Genomic DNA, 21,560 nt, shown 5'->3' with positions numbered 1-21,560 from the left:
GTACAATCTGGTTGTAATAACCGATAGGTCGTTGTAAACGATGTCGTTATAAACGGTTTTGACTGTATTTCGAAAATCGAGTTTTAACAAATGTTGACGTTTAGAGGTTCTAGGAAGCCTCCCCGAATGTTTCCGCGGTGAAGTCCGTATGGATAAATTTTCATAAAAGTAAAACAGCAATAAAAAAATGAAGGAACGTTGGAATTTAATAAATAAATAGCCATAAACCATCTAGGATGGTACATACGATCAGTGGTTTAGGCGTGATTGAGCCTCAAACGAAGACCATTTTCATTGTATATATAGATAGATAGAAGATATCAAAAAGCTAACATTTCAAACAAACTACAAATATTACATAGCCTAATTCTAAATTCAATAATCTCTAATAAAAAAGATCAACAGATTATAATAGGCTATGGTTGTATATAGCTATGGTCTAAATGCATTTAGAAAATCTAAACTTTTTTGTCTCTACGTGTTTTGACAATTACTCAAATTATTAGTAACATTTTAAAATTATTAGTGATATATCTGATATAACTAGTAAATCTTGTAATATAAAATGACACACGCATATTACGCGGACGCGTGGAAAAAAACAAATAGACGACAAAGAGTATGGTACACCGAACATTTGATGCCGGCTCTGCTGGCTGCGAAAGAGAAACGGGTTCGAGATATCGACACTCTTATAGCTATGACGCAAGAACTAATCGATGTAAGTATTTGATGGGATTTTTTTCCATGTAGATCTTGCCCATAATACGTTTATTTTGTAAAGATTTATTTGATTTCGATTAGAGCAATTCTTAAAGTTGCCTATCATAGACCGTTTAGATACCACACAGTCAAACTCCACCTAGAAGCAAAAAACTTTTCAGTAAGAAAGCTGTCTGCTCTGAAATCTTAGCGCTGTTTAAGATATCACAAACTCCTTGGACTAAAAAATTTAGACACAGTTAAGAACAGACGTTTTGTATTCCCGACGGCAAAACGTAGGACTGTGTTTGGCCAACGGTTTTTTGCATTTTTTATTTTTTCTTTTGCGTGAGGTAAGTTCGGTGGCGGGTGTAGTAGGGATATATCAAATATATATTAAATGAAACTCTTTTGTTTGAGCTGCCTGAACTTATAACTAACAAAATTAGGGGTAGTGGGGTTGCGACGCTGGTTCAACATACAAACTAACTTGGCTTATTGAAGGGTTCATAAGTCTAAGTAACATCTATGTTACCTATAAATAATATAAGTGTAGTCGGTCTATTGGACACTATCGGAAACGAGAATGTTATCGTACAATTTATGAGTGTGGGAAAAACTAAAAGCCTCATTTTAGCTTCAAGTGTGCGATGATTGCTAACATTTTAACGCTTCTAATTATTATCTAAAATATAAATATGTAATTTAACTAATGTAAGGATACATACCTCGTGATGTTAATGTCTTTCGTAGTTTGTCCTTATTTGCAAAATAAGGGTTATTTCTTCTAATCTAGTACGTACAATATTTATCTGTTTATGTATAGATATATAATGAACCGGCTGCGAAATCAAAACCCGTGAGTCCTCGTGTTGTGGAACAAAGTGATGATCTCAATCTGATGAAACCTATTGAACCTGAAGTGCTGAATTTATTGTATGGTAGCACAGAAAAGGGTGCCGCTGAAAGATATCTAAAGGCTAGGTATAAGAAGGCACCAGAAGATAAGTAAGTAATAAGTATTACCTTAGTATTGTCTTTGATTTACATAACCTTTACACATTTAAAGAAAAACGCTTTTAATCCGGTAAAAAGCGTTTTTCTTTAAAAGTATTACCTTGTTCTTGACAGATACAAATTTTGGAAGTATTTGTACGAGGCCTTAACTCGTCGGAAGTCGTGTTCTATTATTAAATACAATAAAAACATAAACTTAATGTAATCCTTATTATAGCACCCGAATTGAATTACTATTAGTACAAACAAACAAAAAATAGCTATTAAAACTACGACTGTGCAAAATAGGAATATAGAAAATGTTACTAGTTTTTTCAAGTGTCTTTACTAAAAATAAATTTAAACGCTGAGCTATATTCTACAGTACTTAAATAATCCTTGGGCGAGGTAGGCCAATTGATTCGTGAAAATGAATATAAGAATTGACTTGGACTAATAATGTAAAATTCCTTAAGACAAATATGCGCGCCATTGAGTGTGGCAGAATATGCGAACTTACGATTGTACCACCTTACACATTTTTGTACCATATTCTTGTAATAAATAAATTATTATTATAGCAAAGATTCTCATTACCCTGCAAATTCTCGCATAAGCACTGTACAACATGACGTGAATTTACGTAATTTTTTTAAAATCTCATAAGTCGATACTCCTTTAGTTTTGTAATAGGAATATATGTATAAAATTACTTTTTAAGGTTTTATTTCCGTGTCGCAACCAACTTTGACTATGGATGGCAACAGAAGCAGGGTCGAGTGGCTCGAGACGTGAATCGTGGTCGTTGTGCGATACTACGGGATACGTTCTATCGCAAAAACAATCTGGCTCCGGATCCCATACATTATTCGCAACCTGCCGGTGGCGAAATATCGATTTGCAGCCAATATTCATGTCATTTCAATTAAAACCGTTAAGATTACCATTGGATAAGGAAAAATGTTTGTCTCTCGTCAATCTTTGTTCACATTCCTTCATTTATTTCAAAGCTACATTTCAGACATGGTTCGACAGGTTAATCCTAGGTTATATATAATAATAATAGAATTTTATTTCAGATACTTTTGCAATTAAACACATTTTATTTAGCTATCGGTGTGCCCTGCTTTGGCAAAGGTCTCCTCCAAATCTCCGCCATTCCTCTCTGCACTGTGCCACTCTCTGCCATGTACCCACCTGCTGTTTCTTTATTTTGGTCTACCCACCTTCTAAATTGTCTTCCTCTTTTGCGTTTATTGTTGATCACCAGTTTAATACTTTCTTGCTCCACTTTTCTGTTTCTATTGCCCCGTGCCCCGCCCATTTCCACTTTATTTTTTTATTGTAACATCTGCTACCTTAGTTGTTCTTCTTAATAATGTATTATTTACTTTATCTATTTTGTGTTTTATAAGGAAGAAAATAAATATTATAGAAGTGCAATAAATAAAGAGACTTTTTAGCAAAAAACATATATTTTATTATTTACAATAGTTCAACTTTTATTTACATATTAACAACAGCAAATGTACCCACGCGTAAGGCCGCATTACACTGTCTATCGGAATAATCACATAAATGTATACATGTTAATTTACAATTCTCGTCTCCGAGACGTTTTAATGGACAGATCTATGGAAGAATTACTCCAATCTAATAAAATATATAACTACGATATTGTGACGTAACTATACAAAGCGAATCCGTCCATCAAAACATTAAAATTAATTAACCAAGCCCGTGTACGGTATCGATAGCGTACGCGTACGTGTATTGGCTTCGTACGCGTACGCAAATGCTCAATACCGTACACAGTTCAGACGATCGTCAACTAAATGTCGCTAAAATAAATATGAGACGTCTTTGTTCTTTAATCGATAATATTTACATACAGCCGCACTCGACTGTTATTAGTTTTGCCGTAGATTGTGCAAAATATGGTAGAACCTAAGTCGAAATATAACACGTAGCTTAAAAGTGCAAGGTTACAAGAGTACTACTTCTATTATTGCCAAATTTAATAAATGATTGGTCAATCGCTAAATTTAAATCAAATAAAATGTCGGCGTTTTAGGTCCTTTAATTCATTAATTAAACTCGACATACGGGCCTATTTTACACTGACTGGCTTTTGTTATCAGCCATACAAATTATCACAAAATCAGTCTGTCGCATACATACTAAGTTTGTACTGTCTCTGTTAACTGATTTAATGCAATATCGCTATTGTTAATTCAATCGAGAAACTTAGTACATTAAAAGATGGTGATAAATTAAATAATAAGTAATAGATTTTAACAAATTGGTAGAAAGATAAACCAGACATGGTCACGAGGCAGCTAATTAAACAAAATGTAACTGCTGTGCTCAGTTCCTTTACAGCACAGCATAATATATGGTCGTGGTTTCCTTGTTTTATAACCCATTTGATTTTTTTTTAAATCGAAGCGTTTTTCTTAAATTTTTCAAGTTACAGTCTTTCATCTGATGTTACATTTTTTTTCGTAAAACGGTCGCTATTTGTTATTAAAACATCGAGAGCGTTAAAATTGATTTTGATTCAAACAAATTTGAATATATCAGTCTGACAAAAACGTAAAATATATTAAAATTATAATTTCATCGCGAAATTAAAATTTGATTTTTCAGACAATTTACCGGTTGACATGTTCAAATCACATCCGGAAATTCAATCATATCCACACCAACGGCTCAACAATTTGGCTACGTGTGACTAACGCTAGGTGCGGGCAAAGCCGGGGGTGGGCCGCTAGTCCAATTCACAAGGGCGTGTTGAGGGAGCTGCGTGGCCTGGAAATGGTCTTTGAGCAGCGCCTGAGAGAAATTGCAGTGCATTTGATACGCTTCGTTCTCGCGCTCCGTGTCACCCGCGAGACGGTAGAGGTCTGGGGAAAAATTATGTTAAATTAAATAATATATCAAGCGCTAGGCATTCTCAATTGAGAAACGTTATATGTATGGATTAAACCAACCAGTCAAGTAATTTTGATGTTTTAGGGAGTTTGGTCTTAAACATAGAGTTACACTATATGCAAGAATTATACATTGGATAGTACTTTTTTTTGAAGTGTAACTTCTTTAGAAATTTTACCCTCATGCGCGGGTAAAATTTTTACGGAACGTCACGAAGATGTGCAGCGTTTTTGTCGAAGAAAAGAGAGAGAGCGATTGAGAGAAAGTGAGAAGGGTGAATTACCTTATGGAAATTATATTTTTTAAATTATACTTTCGTAAAGGGAATATATGAAATATTAGTATTTTATATTTTATGCAAAATAATTTATTGAAATCTCAAATGACGAATTGTAAATTAAAATGCCACGTGTTTTTATTATCGAAGAAATTAAAAAAGTTAATTTATTATTAATATTTACACACTGACACTTAATATTTTAATGACAATTAAATGAACTAAATTCCTAACATATCTTCCTTTTTACCTCCCTAAGTCTCGGAAACTTGATAACAGGAGTTGTAGTTGAGTTTGAGATTGTGAATTGAGATACGAGTTATAATTATAACCAAACTCTCGACTCTGAATATTAAGTATGACTGCCGACTATTTATTTTAAGCAATTTTATAAAAATAAATAAATCAGTAAAACAACATATTTTTTAGGTCTGGGCCTGAGATTTCTGTATCTGTTTCATGATCATTTGTCAATCTAATAGACAAGTAGGTGTTCAGCCTCTTGTGCCAGACACACGCCTCCGAGTCGGGTCTAAGGCAATCTGGTTTTCTTCACGATGATTTTTTTCACCGTTCGAACGAATGTTAAAAGCGCACATAGACAGAAAGTACATTGCTGCACAGCCGGGGATCGAACCTACGACCTCAGACGGATGAGATTGGCACGCTGAAGCCACTAGGCTTTTATATGATTTATTTGTATATAAGCTATTTTATACCTTTGAGAATAGCCGACGCCCACAATTGCACGTGCACGTCCGGAATTTTACTCGCCAATTGCATAGCAGGTGTCACCATATTCATGCTTTCGCGGGAATTGTTGATAGAGAGGAAGATATGGCCCAAGAGCACGAGTGAGCAGGACGTAAGACGATTTAGGTCTTCGGCGTTCGCCATCTTCAACGTTTCACGTAAATACCGTCTGAAATATATGGAAATTATTGTGACATACATAAAAACATGTTCTTTCCTTATCAGTGTCGTATCAATTAGCTAATAAATGCATTTTCTAAAACATTCTATACGTTTCCTATACTTTTATGAATAGGATTACACAATTTTCGCGAGCATTCTGGCAGTGTGAGTGTCCGTTTAATTAACTGTCTAGAGATTCAATTAAATCTGTGATTTAACTACTTTAATGCGACATTTATATCCACGGTGTTAAATTATAATTCATGTATTTAGTTATTTTTTTTAAATTGGTAAATATTTTTAAAAGATAAAGTTGGTAAACAATAATAATAATATTTATATATGTATATCAAATAATTTAATAAAAATATACAAACTTGGCTTCATTATATCTCGCCTGGAAGAAGGCCTGTAGACCTAGTACGTAGTAAGACGCGGCGCGAAGGCCGTGCGCGTACGCAGGTAATGCTTCGGGACGCACCTGGAAAAAGTCACAATGTTTACATATAACAAAATGAATCCGCATGTCTCGGCGGCTCTACGTACACAAGTAATAAATGTTATATTATTTTTATGTTTTTTCTAATAAGAGCTTAGTTATGAAAATTTGCTTATAACCTAATTTATTTGAAGTCGGTTAAAATCGTAATTTTTAGTCTAGTTTTCACTTTCTAAAGCTCTATTGTACCTATTTTAAATTACTTTAATCTGATAATTCCAAAATGTTCCAACAAAAAAAAAAACTTTTAATAAAAATTTAAATGACAAGTCAAAACTAGCGTCTTGTTAAATGAAACATCAGTTAACGCTTATTAGATAATTAATAATTTATAAAATATAATTATTTCTTTACAAATTAATATAAATAACTATATATATATATATATTATATTTATTACCTGTTCCATAATTTGGGCTAAATCATTATCTCTCCGTCCTCGTAGATACACAATAGCCAGATTCAATTTCGCAAACATCCACAGATCTCTCTCTTGTGACATCTGAAATTCAATTAAATAAAATTAAAAAAAAAACCTAAATTAACTTAAGTACAAATTAAACTTTACGCTGCGAAAAGAAAATACCTTTCCCTAGCTGCCAAACAGTGCTTTAATGTGACTGATTTATTAAAGGAGTTTAATCTCAATAAAAAACGTGAGAACAAAATATTAGTACTAAATCAACCTCCATCAACCAAAAAGCTTTGCAGGTATATTCGGAACGTGTCCACTGCTTTCCCATATCTCGGAAAACTGTGGTAAAGACTCGCTGATTTTAGGTAGATATATATGCTTAGTATGCCAATTACGTGTGTGGTGGGTAATAGGTGGGCTTTCTTTGCCTTGTGTTGTACAAAAAATGGTCGGCAGTGACAAGATATGGAACTCATATGGAATGCAGTGAGCATGTTATGCTTCTACCCCTAGGTCGAATTCTAGGGGTAGAAGACGGGGAGTAAATAGGAGAAGATATTCCCATCTCCTATAGTGTATACTGCACCGGAGGTTTTTGAGTGTAACATGCCGTTGAGGTCCCCGTAGAATGCGAGCCAAAGTAGTTAGTAGGAACCATTCGAGGTGGTTTTAGTGGGTCACCCAGTCTCTGAATAGCAGAGATTTTGGCGTGGGTCGAGTCCCACATGCCCTTGCAACTTTTAAGGGTAATGCATTTCCACCTCGGATATTAAAAAAAAACCAATTATGTGTGGCATTGAAGTGAAATTGAATTCTTGTGTGACCATTATTTAATGTAGTTCTTATACGAGGCCTAAAATGGGACAGATCTCCCCAGTATACAGGTTTAATATTAAACAATATTCCAGCATATGCAGAGAGCTAATGTTTGCTTATTAAATTCTCTTTTTACATAGATTTTATTTAGTAGTCTAAGATGGCTCTGTTGAAATAAATATTAGTTTAAATAATACAGGTAATCTTTGTGAGAGAGGTAATGCCTATAATACTACATAAGTCCTGTGATAACAGGTCATCGGCCTTTCATCGCGTCTAGAAAATACATAGCGTTATAGAAAAGTATGGCTATATATTATGTGTGTATCAGGAAATGTTGATTTTATTGTTACTTTAGTTAATTATCTTAACGAATATTGTTACCACTAATTGAGTTGGGCAAATTTGCCTTTTGAAACCATTACCAAACTCCATGTCAATATCGGAGTGAAGATATTTTGATGATCATTCTTATATATTTCGACCAAAACCCTCCACCAAATTAAACTCCAAGACAGTGTTGGGTTTAGCCAGACAAAGACATAATTTACAAGCGTATCTTGGATAAATTATTGATTATGTACATGTTATTTTTTGAAGCCATGTCTTATACAGAAAAAAGTCCGTGCGTACAAAGTACACATGTCTGAAGTGAAACTTCTTTGTAAATTAATTATTACTAAGGTAAAAGCCCCAATAGATTATCTTGTACCAGTATATGATCACTCCATGTATTTGTATATCTATATTCAACAAAATATGGGTATACAAATACATGGAGTGATCGTGACAATGACAAAAGTAACCCGTGCGCGCTTAGCCATACACTTAATTTATCATACTATCAAACAGCCTAGATAAGAAAAAAAAGGGTGCGTGTACTTATGTACGCGCGTAAGAAGTTATACTTCTTTGGCATTATTAAAATCGTTTTTGATTGCATGCAAATAATTAATTACAATTAAATAATCAAAGACTGGAAAATGAGTCATTATAGTCAATAAAGTTCAGTTTACATTTGAATAATTAAATAAAAAAATATTTATTATTATACTCTTACATTAAGTGTAACATAAATTCTATTATTATTCGAATGTTGTTTTTAAATTATGTCCAATGCCGTAGCATCTTCCGTGAGCAACTTCATTCTGTTAATTTTGTGTCACGGTGCGCGCGCATCGTAAAATTTCACTCTCATCAATTTTTCATAACGCGCCTAAAGAAGTATAACTTAACGCATACATATGTGCCCTATACACTTTAATAAAAGGAAATAAAATCGATCAACACTCACGTGTATGGCGGTGTGGAACTGCGCTTCGGCGGCGTCCATGCAATTCATGGACATGGCGTACAGGCCCAGTAGGCAGTGCAGTTGGGGAGTATGAGCGGCTGCGCACTGGGCTGCGTTATCAAATTATATTAATGAACAAATTTTAAATTGCAGGAATAAAGTATAGAAATTTTTTTAGCTTCTTGATTAGTGTGTAATATTGTGTAAATTAAAAAAATAAGTATTACCTAAAATACATTAAATTGAAATAGTCTACCGTTGCCTAGAATGAAAAGTACTCTATGGTATAAAATAATTATTAATTTATTTATAGAAGCTTCTAAACGCTCGGCACAATGATACATTGCTACAAGAAAAATAAAATATACTAGCGAACCCCACTGACGTTGTCCTGCATGATATTTCAAGCGATTAGGATATTAAACAAAGTATGAAAGTACCGACTGCAGCGCCATCTGCCGGGCTGGTTTGTGAATCAAAACCATCCAAGGCGCCACCCAAACGCATACAAAAACTTCATTCTAATCGATCCAGGCATTTAAGAGGGGTTCAGTGACATAGGGAGCGTTCAAATATTACGTCACGCATTTTTTTGGAGATTATTGACACATCCCCCCCCCCCATGTAATGCGCCGTAACGTTTTTCTGTACCCAAGTATAATAAAACGTTTCGTGACTACCTAGTGCCTCTTTATACCTAAAAGTTACCATTTTGTGGTGTAAATTACTGGAAAGTCAAAAATAATATTAACAATAACGCGTAATTCAATCCCCGCCCCGCATCGTAACGTTTTACAAAAGGACAAAAATGTGTTACGTAATACTGGAACGTAGAATTATAAATTCGCACCTGCTTATAAAGATAACTCAAACACTCCTTTCTAAAGAATTTATCTCTCTATGTGTAAGCAGATACTAGATGTACAGTGGAGAACAAATGGAGACAAAAATTATTTTAGTACAAACTATTCAATTAGACTGAGAAATTAGTCTGTAAAAACCTGCGTTTTATTGCATCACGCGAACTAAAGCTAATCGTGTTAATTTAAATTTATGATATTTAATGATATCATAAAATGCTCACCATCCGGAGGATGCGTGAGCAGATGGGCAGCTCGCGCGATCTCGTGCAACGCATTGGCTTTGCCTCCGGCCACGAGGCGGCACAGGGCCGCGTGCTCCACCAGAGCCATGCGCAGACGCCAGGCCAGGGCTGCGCCCCCTCGCCGCCCGGCGCCACGACCCGCGTTGACCAAGCCTGGCTCTTCGTTGCCTGCAATAGCTCCATTTATAATATTGTTTTTGGTCTATGTTTCAAATAAAACTTTTGTAGAAAACCGATTTTTTTCATTATTTACTTATTTTGCTGACCACGACACTGACTTTACTTCTAGGTAAATACAATTGTATTAATTCGTCTTTTCAATTAAATTCCAATTTTTCATATTGATCTTTTTTCTTTTAGTGCTTTTCTCAGTCGAGGTCTGCCAGCCTGAGGTCGAAGGTTCGATCCCCGGCTGTGCCCCAATGGACTTTCTGTATATGTGAACATTTAAAATTCGCTCGAACGGTGAAGGAAAACATCGTGAGGAAACCGGCTGGCCGTTGATCAGGCACAGAATTCACTTACTTGCCTATTAGATTGACAAATTCCACAATAGACGAGCACCTGCCAAGAGGCAGAGTGCACACTACTTATAACCGACTTCAAAGGAGCTGTCGGTCAAAACTCACAATTGAGCTTGTCGATCTGAGCCAAGGCCTTCTCGGTGTACTTGTGCGCCTTGTCCATGTAGCCGGCCTGCGCCGAATGCATCACCGTCACCAAGTAGACCAGCACGTACAGCTGCTGCCGAGACAGCCACACGAAGGACTCGCCTCCGGGACTGCCGCCGCATACCGCTGGAAGAGCGGGTACTTCGGTTAAAACTTTCATTCAATAGAAATTGGATTCTGAAGGTACTAAATTATTGAGATTCAAAGTCAACAGCGGCTAAGTCAAATCTTATGGTGTTTGTAAAATGATTAGGTACAAGACAACTATGATTATGACTATAAATAATGAGGGTAATATTCAGACTCGAGACTAATTAAATCCCCGGTAAATAAAATCCAATATATTTTTTATTTAACACTCGACTCGGAATATTATGCTTAAGAACCTGGGTTGTTGGGAATTCATATTAAATGATTAAGTATTTTTTTTAGTCTACTAATAATCTTATATGTTTTATGATGTATTATAATTCTATAAACTCACTGTCATCATCAGGCCACGTCGGTGCCATAATTGTCTGAATGCTTTGCTGTAATTGCTTTAGACAGGGTTTGACACTCTTGACTTGTCCAGCCATTAAATAGTGACACACCTAAAAGAAGAATACAATAATTATATTTAATTAATCTCACATTAAGTTAATATAAAAAGATCTTTTTTTACCCTAAAAATTATGTTGAAAAAGGCTTGTAGAGACAAATAAATAATTAAACAAATAAATTTCATAATATGTCAAGCAAATAATGAAGCTTTGAATAAATTATTTTTCACATTACATTACAAAAAAGTTAATACTTACTTGTAAAACAAGAAAGAATACTTTAAGATATTCCTTTTGGTGTGGACTTCCGACCCAGGACTCGACAAGATGCCCGGCTTGATTTAATAATGGTAAAACTTCTTGAATCTTCTTATCTATTAACAGTAACTGCAACCAAATTGCATAGTCTTGAGATTATATTTAACAAAAGTAAAATACATATTTTAAAAATATAATAAAAATAATAACATTTCACAATTCTTATATTAGTTCACAGTTACACAGTTACTTCATATAATTAGTGTTCAAGCTAAGTTGATGACTACAATGCAATATAATTACAAAGTATGTATTATACAGCAAGTGTAGATTATAAAAACAATCTTGTTAAATGTTTGTTGTTGATTAGTAAATCTATGTGTCAATAAAAGCTGTTTAGTTATAAAATGTTTTATAATTATAATAAAACCGCAACAACATCAATTTCATTCCTTCAAAATACTCTAATCTACAAATTAGTATCTTATTAGAAATATTATTTTTAAACAAATATTTAAAATATGGTCTAGTGGCTAGGTGCGTTAATCTCAAGGCTGAACACCTTGCCTAGTATGATTTTTTTTATCAAGAAACTAAATCAGTTTGTAAAAGTTGTCTGTATAAAGTTTTAAGGCCATTAATTTTCTTTAATTACATAACATATGCTTCTTATATTTCTATGTAGTATAATTTGGGTATTTTACAGACAACAATGATACAAAGTAAGAGTATAACCATTAATATATAATATTATTAACTAGAAAACTTACAAAATTATACTTACCATAACCCTACTTAAAAGAAAGAGCACCCTTGTATAAGCAGAATTTGATATTTGGGCATAATCCACACCTACTCCTAGTAGACTACTTGCTACTTCATATTCTTTTTCTGTTGCATGAATTTGCTGGAATTCAATATATAATCATGATATTTATACTAGATATACTAGGTATTAAGTCCCTGTAAACCGAACTTAGTTAATGGATACTGAATATGGTGTTTGTCATATGAAATTAATGAACAAAACTATCAAAAACACTACAACACCTGTTATCATACATTAAAGTATTTTAATAAAATTTAATTAAACAAGCTGAGTAAACTTCAAGTAATATATAATAAATTAATACTCACTGCTAGTTGGAATATGAGCCTGCAGTGCCAGTAAACACTGTGTTGTGATAATTCAATCGCCTTTCGTAATATAGGCTTTGAATGAGTTGGCTGACCCTGTTGTTCAAACAAATCAGCAAGAACACTCGCTGCTTCAAACTTAACATCGTCAAATCCATTGATACTTTGAGATAAACACCACTGAAAGGAAATTTTAATATTTTTAGTGACCCACATTGAAAACATTGTTTATATTTTGCATTTAAGATACCTTCTACAAATACCTCAACTTAAATTCGAACTATATATATTTAGTCGTTACCACTACACTTACAAAACGTCTTGATACCTAGAAAATAAATACGGAAAAACTTACACTTTGCTCTAAATGAGTTCTCGCCAAGTCGATGTTTTTAGTGTGTGTCAAAAGGATATTCCCAAGTTGTAAATGGGTTCTGGCTTCCACTCTTTGAGGTGGTTTGAAATTAAAAACAGCTTGTAAACATTGAATACAACTTTTTATGTCAGGGGGATTAGATGTACGAAAATGTTCTGCTAAACCAAGTAAAGAAATATACCAAGCGTCCTGCGTTGACGCCATTTTGACATTTCTGCTTGGAGGGAACGGTGTTGACAACACTGGTTACCAATTATTTGTGGTTTGACAATGTACAGCTTAGAGTTGCCGTTTTAGTTACTTAGACCACAGATAAATATATAAGACGCCAGTAGTTTTTCATTTAAATTTACCTCCTCTTCATTTAATTGTTAAATTTTTATATTATTGAAGTTATACTTCTTTAGGCGCGTTATGAAAAATTGATGAGAGTGAAATTTTACGATTGCGCGCGCACCGTGACACAAAGCTGTCAGTGTGATTATAGCGTGCGCGAGCGAGATGGGAATAAGACAATCTACAAGTAAAAAGAAATACAATATGCGTGAAGTTCGAAGATCGCAAATTTTGAATGACCATAATGATTAATGACATTTGTCATTAACCTTTTAAACAAATAAAGGAGTTTTAATTATTTTTTCGAAGAAATTTAGCAATGTTTTTTCACAAAGACCTATTGTTACTTAGTTAAAAGGTTATGAAACATACCAAGTTATTAAATTGAATTAATAATATAATAAAATAATAATAATTGTTATTAATATTAATTAATAATTGAATAATTTACTAAATATTAAATATTATCAAATTGTATACGTTAAATATTAATTAATTATATTTAAAAAAAATAAAGAAAGCCAAAGAAGTATAACTTCTTACGCGCGTACATAAGTACACGCAACCTTTTTTAGTTATATAATGCAACGAAGTGTTAATAAATATATAAAAAAAAGCATGCAGCCCTAATAACCTATAGTCTATACAACGACTGTGATCTGCAGCATAATGTAAATAGTTCAATATTTTAGTGTTTTAGTGTATCCAGCACTCTTTATACTTCAATACCTTTTTTCTCGTCCTAGCCACTTCAAAAAAAGGAAATGTCGTTTATCGCTATCTATAGCCAGCTCCAGATGTGACGAGGCAAGCAACATAGGCTAGTCGATGCTGCACGAGTGGAAGCCATCCACACTCTCGTTTCATTTATTTCCTCGCTACATTTTCGACAAGATGGACGTGATTGGATTGACGGCGTAAGTTACTTTATGTGCCTGCCAATATTAATGCCTTGCGTTTATATCACAAATATAAATTTTAAAAATCATACCATGTCGGTATCAATATAATAAAGAAAGAAAACGCTTTCTTAGGTTTCTAAATGTCTAAACATTCTAAATTAGTTTGCGAGTTTTTAATTTTTTGCTTATCTGATTCCGCTTTTGCATTCCAAATGAATAGTTCAATTTGATAACATTCTCGCATTGCCCCTCGCGTCCTTTGTTTGCGTACCAAAAACATACAAAAAGCAGAGAGGTGGCGACTCGAGGCGACTCCTTACCATACCATAGTCCAATAGATGAATTTGGCGTCCACACGCCACTTCGACAAGGCTAAACATCATCCCAACCCGTTGGTGCGTAAAAGGCAAAAGCATCAATTATTACCCTTTTCCGACAAAAAAGGCTCGAAGGAGGCCCTGACATATTTAAATAAAAAGACGAGGCTATGGGAAGTTCTATATTGTTATAAATCACAACCCATTTTTATCTTTGTTAATTGGTTTATTCTTCACAAACAAGAGTAATTAATTTATATTCACATAGAAACGCTCAAGGAAAAAACATATATTCACTCGTCTTAAAAGTTTGTTCGGAGTGACGTCTGTTTTCTTATTTTCGCCCGAGAATAAAGGTGTGCCATAGAGTATACTATATGTTGTATCTTATATATCTTAAAGGACATATGACAACTGACAAAACAAACGTTTATGACAAAGACATTAGACTAGTCAATGAAAAACTTCAATTATAATCATTCTTTTTCGGCGAGCTGTCACCGTTTACGGAACGTCTCTCCGACGGTTCGCCTATTTAATCCGTAGTTATCACTACTGATTCCAATTATTTTTTGTAAATAATACAAAATAATAGTTTAAAATGCCGCCCAAATTCGACCCTAACGAAGTTAAAATCGGTAAGTAATCGATGTGGGTGGTAATTGACGATTATTCCTAGTGGCTTCGAGTACTTAGTTTTGTGGTGTTATTTCAGTGAACTTGAGATGTATTGGAGGAGAAGTTGGAGCTACATCATCGTTAGCTCCTAAGATTGGTCCTCTTGGTCTCGTAAGTAGGAGTTCGTCACTATTTTTCTTATGTCAAATCAAAAACATAACCTCAAAATTTCGCGTGGCAGTCATACTTGGCAAATACTGTATACCTCTATGGTATGCGATATAGATACAATTGTAATCATTATGAGTATATAAACGAAATTGGGCGTTTTAAGTTCATAATCATTGTTAATAGATTTTATAATAAGTAATAACTTATGATTACAATTGGCTCGTTGTGTGATGTATGATCCTGGGGGGTGCCCCCCTACCAGGCGCGTCCTTCCGGGTGGCGGATGGAAGGAACCCGCGACTCAGGATACCGGTTTCCCTGTCGCGGCTACTCCGAATGCCCAATAAGGAGTCGCGGACCAGGCTATATGACTGCCGCGATTACCGTGCTATTAGTGTGGTTTGACTTTATGAGTAGGCTGTTACAGTAGAGATTCAATTAACTAGTTTAGTTGTGGTTAAGCTTTCTTACAATCATAATATATTTTATCCAAAATCAATTTTAAATAGGAAATTGTTGAGATGGACAGTTTACTCAATAACTATAATTTCTATTAAGGGCTAGATTGCAATTGGTTGGCTGATTGAGTTTCCACTGAATTAGCTCTTTCAATTTTCTTAATCTTTTGTTTGTGTTATAGTCCCCAAAAAAAGTGGGGGATGACATAGCAAAGGCAACTAGTGACTGGAAAGGACTAAAGATTACTGTGCAGTTGGTAGTACAAAACAGACAAGCACAGATCTCTGTTGTGCCTTCTGCTGCTGCCCTGATCATTAGAGCTTTAAAAGAACCCCCACGTGACCGCAAGAAGCAAAAGAACAGTATGTATTTTTTTTATTATCTTGGGAAATGTTGAATGAAAACTTTTTATAATTGGATAGTATAATTGTTTAAACTCATTCATATTTAAAGTCTATACAGTAAAATCTCTTTATTCGCGGGGTATATGTTCCATAAATATGCCGCAAATACAGAAGGGTAATTTATATGGGTTTATAGGGGATACGTTCCTAGGTGCCAAAATAAAAAACATATATAAATAAGAAGATAAATTTTATTGATATTATTGAACATTTTGATTATGTAATCATTATCCTCAGGCTTAGGCAATGGTTTGAAGAATTTTGTTGCATGTCCGCGAATGACGGAAGCGCGAATAGGGAGCTGTTACTGTATTTGTAAAAATGATTTATCTTGTTTCAGTTAAGCACAGTGGAAACATCACATTGGAAGATGTCATTGGTATTGCTAAAGTCATGAGAGCCAGGTCAATGGCACGTTATCTGTCTGGAACAGTCAAAGAAATCCTTGGTACATCTCAATCTGTTGGCTGCACAATAGATGGTAGACCACCACATGACCTTATTAATGACATCAACAGTGGTGCTCTTACTATTGATGAATAAACTATAAAATAATCTTATTACTTAGTTTTATTGTTATTCTATTGTAATTTGTAAACTAAATCTAATAATTCTTCGGATTGTAGATCAATATTCGTGGTAGAGTTTCATTTTCCGTACCGAAATTAGCAGAGCGTAAGCAAATAGCATAGCTTTTTTTCTATAGTATTCATTTGGTACAGACTACGTCAGTCACGGAAAATTATGTTCTAATAACTTGTGTGTAGTAAAGAAGAGGACAGTGGGATTGTGTTGAGATACTATGCAAAACAATATTATTAATGACTAGCTTAAGCTTAAATAATACAGGATTGACATAATCATACTAATTTCTAGTGCTAGAAAAAGAGAAACTTAGTGGCAATATGTTTTTTATTTAAATTGTTTGTTCTTGACATCCCATTTCCATAAATCAAAATCTAGTCAAAAAAAATAAAAAATTAGGAGAAATGAGAGTTTTTAAGATATCTATGAATAAAATATTGATAACTTTTTATTGGTATCGTGCTCAAAAGTCCAATTCGATACCAAAAACGATTTTACAATAAAATGCCTACAAACAAAAAAAAAACGTTTCGAAACTGCTTGCAGATTATCATAAAACTAAAAAAGGAAGCAGGCGCAAATTTGTATTCGAAATAAACTTAAAATCACTGTTAGGGTTAATGCGTACAGGCTAAACTTTTCATGCGAGTATTGGTTGTTTTACAAATAGGCACCGCGTTTATTGAAGTTTAATTTGAATTGAAGGATACTAAAATGGAGCGTTATTAAAATCAACAGTGTTTGTTTTTAAAATTATAAAATGAAGAATACGCTGATATTGAGTTTTTGGTGGAGTGGAGACGAATCCGAGAAGGTGGTAGTTTTTAGAGACGACTAATTAAATAAAAAAGTGTAATTTTAAACGTCAGATCGAAGACTTAGTCAAAGAACTCATAGATGTTGAGAAAAACAATCAGAACTTTGTTAGCAGAACTGCGAGAACCCATTCTAGATTCACTGGATCTCGAGAAACATTGAGGCTTGTCAAAGAAATCAAACCCACTCCCCTGTACGAAGTGGAAGAACTGCTAAAACAGCATGGACATGAGGCCATCAAATAGCCGCCATATCATTGTGATCGCAATTGAAAGAACGAAGCGAAGAAAAGAATTGATTTCGAGCTTGGCAAGTATGAATCTAGGCGTGCTAGTGCTACTGATCATGTGATTAATGTTGAAAATACATACAAAGTAAAAGATAGAATAACAGAAGTGGAACTTGAACCATCTATGTCCGTGACGATGAAAACGAAGGAATCGAATTTCTTGAATCAGATTTTGATTATGTTTCCGAGTGAATAAATATTTTGAAGTTTAAGTTGTGCATCTTTATTATTTCTGTTTTCGGTGGAAATGTTGGTGTTAATTTTAATGTAGCTTTTTTATAGAACGGGGCAAACGGGCAGGAGGCTCATCTGATGTTAAGTGATACCACCGGCCATGGACACTCTCAATGCCAGAGGGCTCGCGAGTGCGTTGCCGGCCTTTAAGTAGTTAATTAATTAATTAGTTAATGTTTTCGTGATGTAGTCGATTACTACCCTCTTTGTTAGTAAAAACTTGTTTAAATGAAACTGACGAAGCGTTGTAAAGGGTTCCTGATACATACTAACTGTTAAAGATATTCACTAACACATGCGATAATTAGGTACTTTTGTATTAGGAAATAATTTAAGGCTAAAAATTAAATAAATAAATAAAATAAACCTCTAACAACGTACAATACTTAATTATAAAGTACGGGTGTCAACCCTAAACACAATGGAAACCTTAGGCCACAGTGCCAAATTTTACTTTTACTTGTGTTTTTAAAATAATCCTCAAACCAAGTATTATAACGTATTTTTTTGTTTTTAAGGCAATTTAGTGGCAAAAAAAATATTTCAAGAAATTCGGACCGATAATTATTGTAATTTTAAAGTTGATAAATAACTGCAGTATTTCGTCGTTTTTATAAATCAGTAGAAGAAATATAATTTAAATAGATACTTTTTTAAATAAATTTGTGTATATTGTTCCTACGATAAGCGTAATTGCAAAACGCGGTATAAAACAGTTCAGTAGTTTTGGCATTAGTTTATCTATACAGACAGACAAATAAAACTTAAAAAAATCTTTTTTGTGTTGTAATTCTCTTCTCACTTAGCCCTAGTTCATTTTTGTTTATTTTTCAAATGACATTGAATATCTATATTACACCTATAGATTCTCATTTCTTTATTGTGTTTATGGGTATTGTCAAACGTCAATATGCAGTTTTGACATTTTAGTTTGTGTGAATGTGATAGATAGTTGATATCAACTTGAAAATTGTGATTTTACCGAGATGATGACAAATCAAGTTATATTAAATTGGTAACAATCACTATTGAAATAAGTTTCATCTTTGCCTCATTCGTAATTATTATTACGTCAAAATGTCTAACGAAGAAAATGCATTAAAAGGGTTTCTTACAAAATATAAATATCGTGACTTTACCTCCAAAGAAGTTACAAGTCTTATACAAGTATATCGTGGCTTGACTTATCGTCTAGAAGCTTTTGTATTCAACAATGGAGCAAGAAAGGATTTGCTAAATCTGGAAGGTACTATTCCTGTGAATTACAAAGGCGCTTATTATAATATACCAGTATGCATTTGGTTGATGGATACTCATCCACAAAACGCTCCTTTATGTTTCGTGAAACCAACTCCAGACATGTCGATTAAGGTCTCTAAATTCGTAGATAGCAATGGCAAGGTGTACTTGCCTTATTTGCATGAGTGGAAGCCTAATGGGTCAACCCTACAAAACCTAGTTCAATGTATGATTACTGCTTTTGGTGAATTGCCCCCTGTTTACTCCAAACCAAGAAATGAGGTTCGAGCGCCATACCCTGCTGGGCCATTTATGCCACAACCTGCAGGGTACCCATATGGCCAGCTTCCAGGACCTCCTAAGCAACCTCAATATCCAACACCTGTTCAGCTTCCAGGACCTCCTAACCAACCTCCATATCCAACACCTAGCCCTTACCCAGCAACATCTAACTTACCATATCCTAATTTTGGCACTCCTTACCCAGGTCCTGCTAATATGAATGGCACTCCTTATCCTCCAAATTTTGCTCCAGCTACTAGCTATGGTCCAAGCCCTGATGTAGCAGGTGGTACAATAACAGAAGAACATATTAAGGCATCTCTACTGTCAGCCGTGGAAGATAAACTAAGGAGAAGGCTAAACGAACAATCACAACAATCACAAGCTGAACTTGAAACATTACGTAGAACTCAACAAGAATTACGTGAAGGAAAAACAAGACTTGAAGATATACTTGGTCGTCTACAAAGAGAACGAACAGATTTAGATAAAAATGTAGCGACGTTACAAGAAAAAGAGAAAGAATTACAATCAGCTGTTGAAAGACTGGGTGGACAAGAGGGTATAGATGTTGATGAAGCAGTAGTTACTACAGCACCCCTTTACTCACAGCTATTAAATGCATTTGCTGAAGAAGCAACACTTGAAGATGCAATTTATTATATGGGAGAGGCCTTACGAAAAGAAGTTATTGATTTAGATACATTTCTGAAACAGGTGCGTACCCTAGCACGCCGTCAATTTACTTTGAGGGCCCTAATGCATAAGTGCAGGCAAAAGGCACAATTGGCTTGTTAATGTTAATTGAATATTTTGTTATCTGTACTACCATATTACTCACATGATAAGCGGAGCAGGGCTTGTATTTTGTGTTAGTTTAGTTTTAATCATACTGCTATTTACTTGAGTAGAATTATTTTATGATATATGTCACATTATTGCTTTAATGGTTCTGCTGTTTGGTTAGTTGAACTAAATAAATTTTATAAACTATACTAGTGCTATGTATTTGAATTAGCTTTTAATAATTACCCTAACATATCAAGGGTTGTTTATTTCTTGTATCATTAAATGTAATGCATGAGAGATAGTTTAATTTAAATAAATTAAAGTTTTGTATTACATAGACAATAAGACTACACTGAGAAGGCTGCATAATTGTTGTGGAGCACAGGGCTTTTATTTGTATATGTATTTACCATATTTAGGTTTTTTACGCAATTACAGTGGTGTTAATTAACTACAATGTACAGAAGGAGTATAACTGTATTCGAATTGGTTTATCTGAAGAAACTTACAAACCAAGAAGTTTGAATTTCAGACTAGAGGCTACTGATTTTTATTCTTACAGAATAACTGCCATTAGACATTGTAGAGACCCCTAGTGCAGTGTATCATACACATATAGTTCATATTTAAGCCAATATTATATACAATTATTTTTTAAGAACTCTACTCCTCAAAATGAGAGAGTATATCATTTGAGTTTATTAATCATATAACAAATAATATTTTATTTTATACACTGTTCATGCCCAGAAAGTTCAGAAATATACTATTTATAGCAGTTTTAGCCAAAACATATATGTACTATGTTAATTATTAACTAAAGCAAATAAAAAATATTATTTGTCAAATTTTTATAAGATACCAAATTATAAAAGGTTTGGTGGTTGATGCTTATTTATGTTTCATATTTATAATCTAAATTTAGTGTCTGAAAATAAATAATTGTAGGTATAGTAAAAACACAAAAAAAACAAGTTGTCTATATGTAATCTCAAAAAATCTGTAATATATTGTTTAGATACGTAAATGTGCATATTTTAATCACTAGTTATAATGTTTTATCTAAATAAAATTGGCAAAATATAAGATTTTTTATCACTGCCCTGAAAAATATGCTTGTTATGTTTGCTTTTGTAGTTATCCTGTATTAACTACTTTGATGGTGCAGGCTACATTAAAGTC

At 33.9% G+C, this 21,560-nt stretch overlaps 4 protein-coding genes across 4 annotated transcripts; 3 read left to right on the top strand and 1 right to left on the bottom strand.

Annotated features, from left to right (window-relative positions):
• The first annotated feature begins 368 nt into the window (after nt 1-368).
• LOC125052216 lies at nt 369-3,162 on the top strand. Its single transcript, XM_047652900.1, has 3 exons — nt 369-721; nt 1,529-1,710; nt 2,420-3,162. The coding sequence occupies exons 1-3, from the start codon at nt 566-568 to the stop codon at nt 2,625-2,627; spliced, it is 546 nt and encodes a 181-aa protein (XP_047508856.1). The 5' UTR covers nt 369-565; the 3' UTR covers nt 2,628-3,162.
• Nucleotides 3,163-13,187, bottom strand: LOC125052211 (MAU2 chromatid cohesion factor homolog). The gene is made up of 12 exons (XM_047652888.1): nt 12,917-13,187; nt 12,562-12,741; nt 12,209-12,331; nt 11,425-11,553; nt 11,109-11,217; nt 10,583-10,750; nt 9,933-10,121; nt 8,849-8,958; nt 6,724-6,825; nt 6,202-6,305; nt 5,629-5,831; nt 3,163-4,604 (listed from the first exon to the last, which is right to left on the bottom strand). The coding sequence occupies exons 1-12, from the start codon at nt 13,139-13,141 to the stop codon at nt 4,423-4,425; spliced, it is 1,824 nt and encodes a 607-aa protein (XP_047508844.1). The 5' UTR covers nt 13,142-13,187; the 3' UTR covers nt 3,163-4,422.
• A 1,776-nt stretch (nt 13,188-14,963) lies between these two features.
• LOC125050466 (60S ribosomal protein L12) lies at nt 14,964-16,704 on the top strand. The gene is made up of 4 exons (XM_047650353.1): nt 14,964-15,130; nt 15,208-15,281; nt 15,922-16,102; nt 16,485-16,704. Exons 1-4 carry the CDS (start codon nt 15,094-15,096, stop codon nt 16,685-16,687), a joined length of 495 nt encoding a protein of 164 aa, XP_047506309.1. The 5' UTR covers nt 14,964-15,093; the 3' UTR covers nt 16,688-16,704.
• Nucleotides 16,705-18,988: 2,284 nt separating this feature from the next.
• On the top strand, nt 18,989-21,464 carry LOC125054934 (tumor susceptibility gene 101 protein). The gene has a single exon (XM_047657088.1). The coding sequence runs from the start codon at nt 19,146-19,148 to the stop codon at nt 20,385-20,387; it is 1,242 nt and encodes a 413-aa protein (XP_047513044.1). The 5' UTR covers nt 18,989-19,145; the 3' UTR covers nt 20,388-21,464.
• Nucleotides 21,465-21,560: the final 96 nt, after the last annotated feature.

Source organism: Pieris napi, chromosome 1, assembly GCF_905475465.1.
Source record: "Pieris napi chromosome 1, ilPieNapi1.2, whole genome shotgun sequence".
In the NCBI taxonomy this organism is placed as follows: Eukaryota; Metazoa; Arthropoda; class Insecta; order Lepidoptera; family Pieridae; genus Pieris; species Pieris napi.
This window is presented reverse-complemented; position numbering and strand designations above follow the sequence as displayed.

Coding starts and splice junctions, on each gene's coding strand:
- LOC125052216 (XM_047652900.1), top strand. CDS start 566: ATGACACACGCATATTACGCGGACGCGTGGAAAAAAACAAATAGACGA. Junction 722..1,528: donor TGACGCAAGAACTAATCGAT/GTAAGTATTTGA, acceptor GTTTATGTATAG/ATATATAATGAACCGGCTGC. Junction 1,711..2,419: donor AAGAAGGCACCAGAAGATAA/GTAAGTAATAAG, acceptor TTACTTTTTAAG/GTTTTATTTCCGTGTCGCAA.
- LOC125052211 (XM_047652888.1), bottom strand. CDS start 13,141: ATGGCGTCAACGCAGGACGCTTGGTATATTTCTTTACTTGGTTTAGCA. Junction 10,122..10,582: donor TCAGATCGACAAGCTCAATT/GTGAGTTTTGAC, acceptor GAGCTATTGCAG/GCAACGAAGAGCCAGGCTTG. Junction 5,832..6,201: donor GCGAGATATAATGAAGCCAA/GTTTGTATATTT, acceptor CATATATTTCAG/ACGGTATTTACGTGAAACGT.
- LOC125050466 (XM_047650353.1), top strand. CDS start 15,094: ATGCCGCCCAAATTCGACCCTAACGAAGTTAAAATCG. Junction 15,131..15,207: donor CCCTAACGAAGTTAAAATCG/GTAAGTAATCGA, acceptor GTGTTATTTCAG/TGAACTTGAGATGTATTGGA. Junction 15,282..15,921: donor AGATTGGTCCTCTTGGTCTC/GTAAGTAGGAGT, acceptor TTTGTGTTATAG/TCCCCAAAAAAAGTGGGGGA.
- LOC125054934 (XM_047657088.1), top strand. CDS start 19,146: ATGTCTAACGAAGAAAATGCATTAAAAGGGTTTCTTACAAAATATAAA.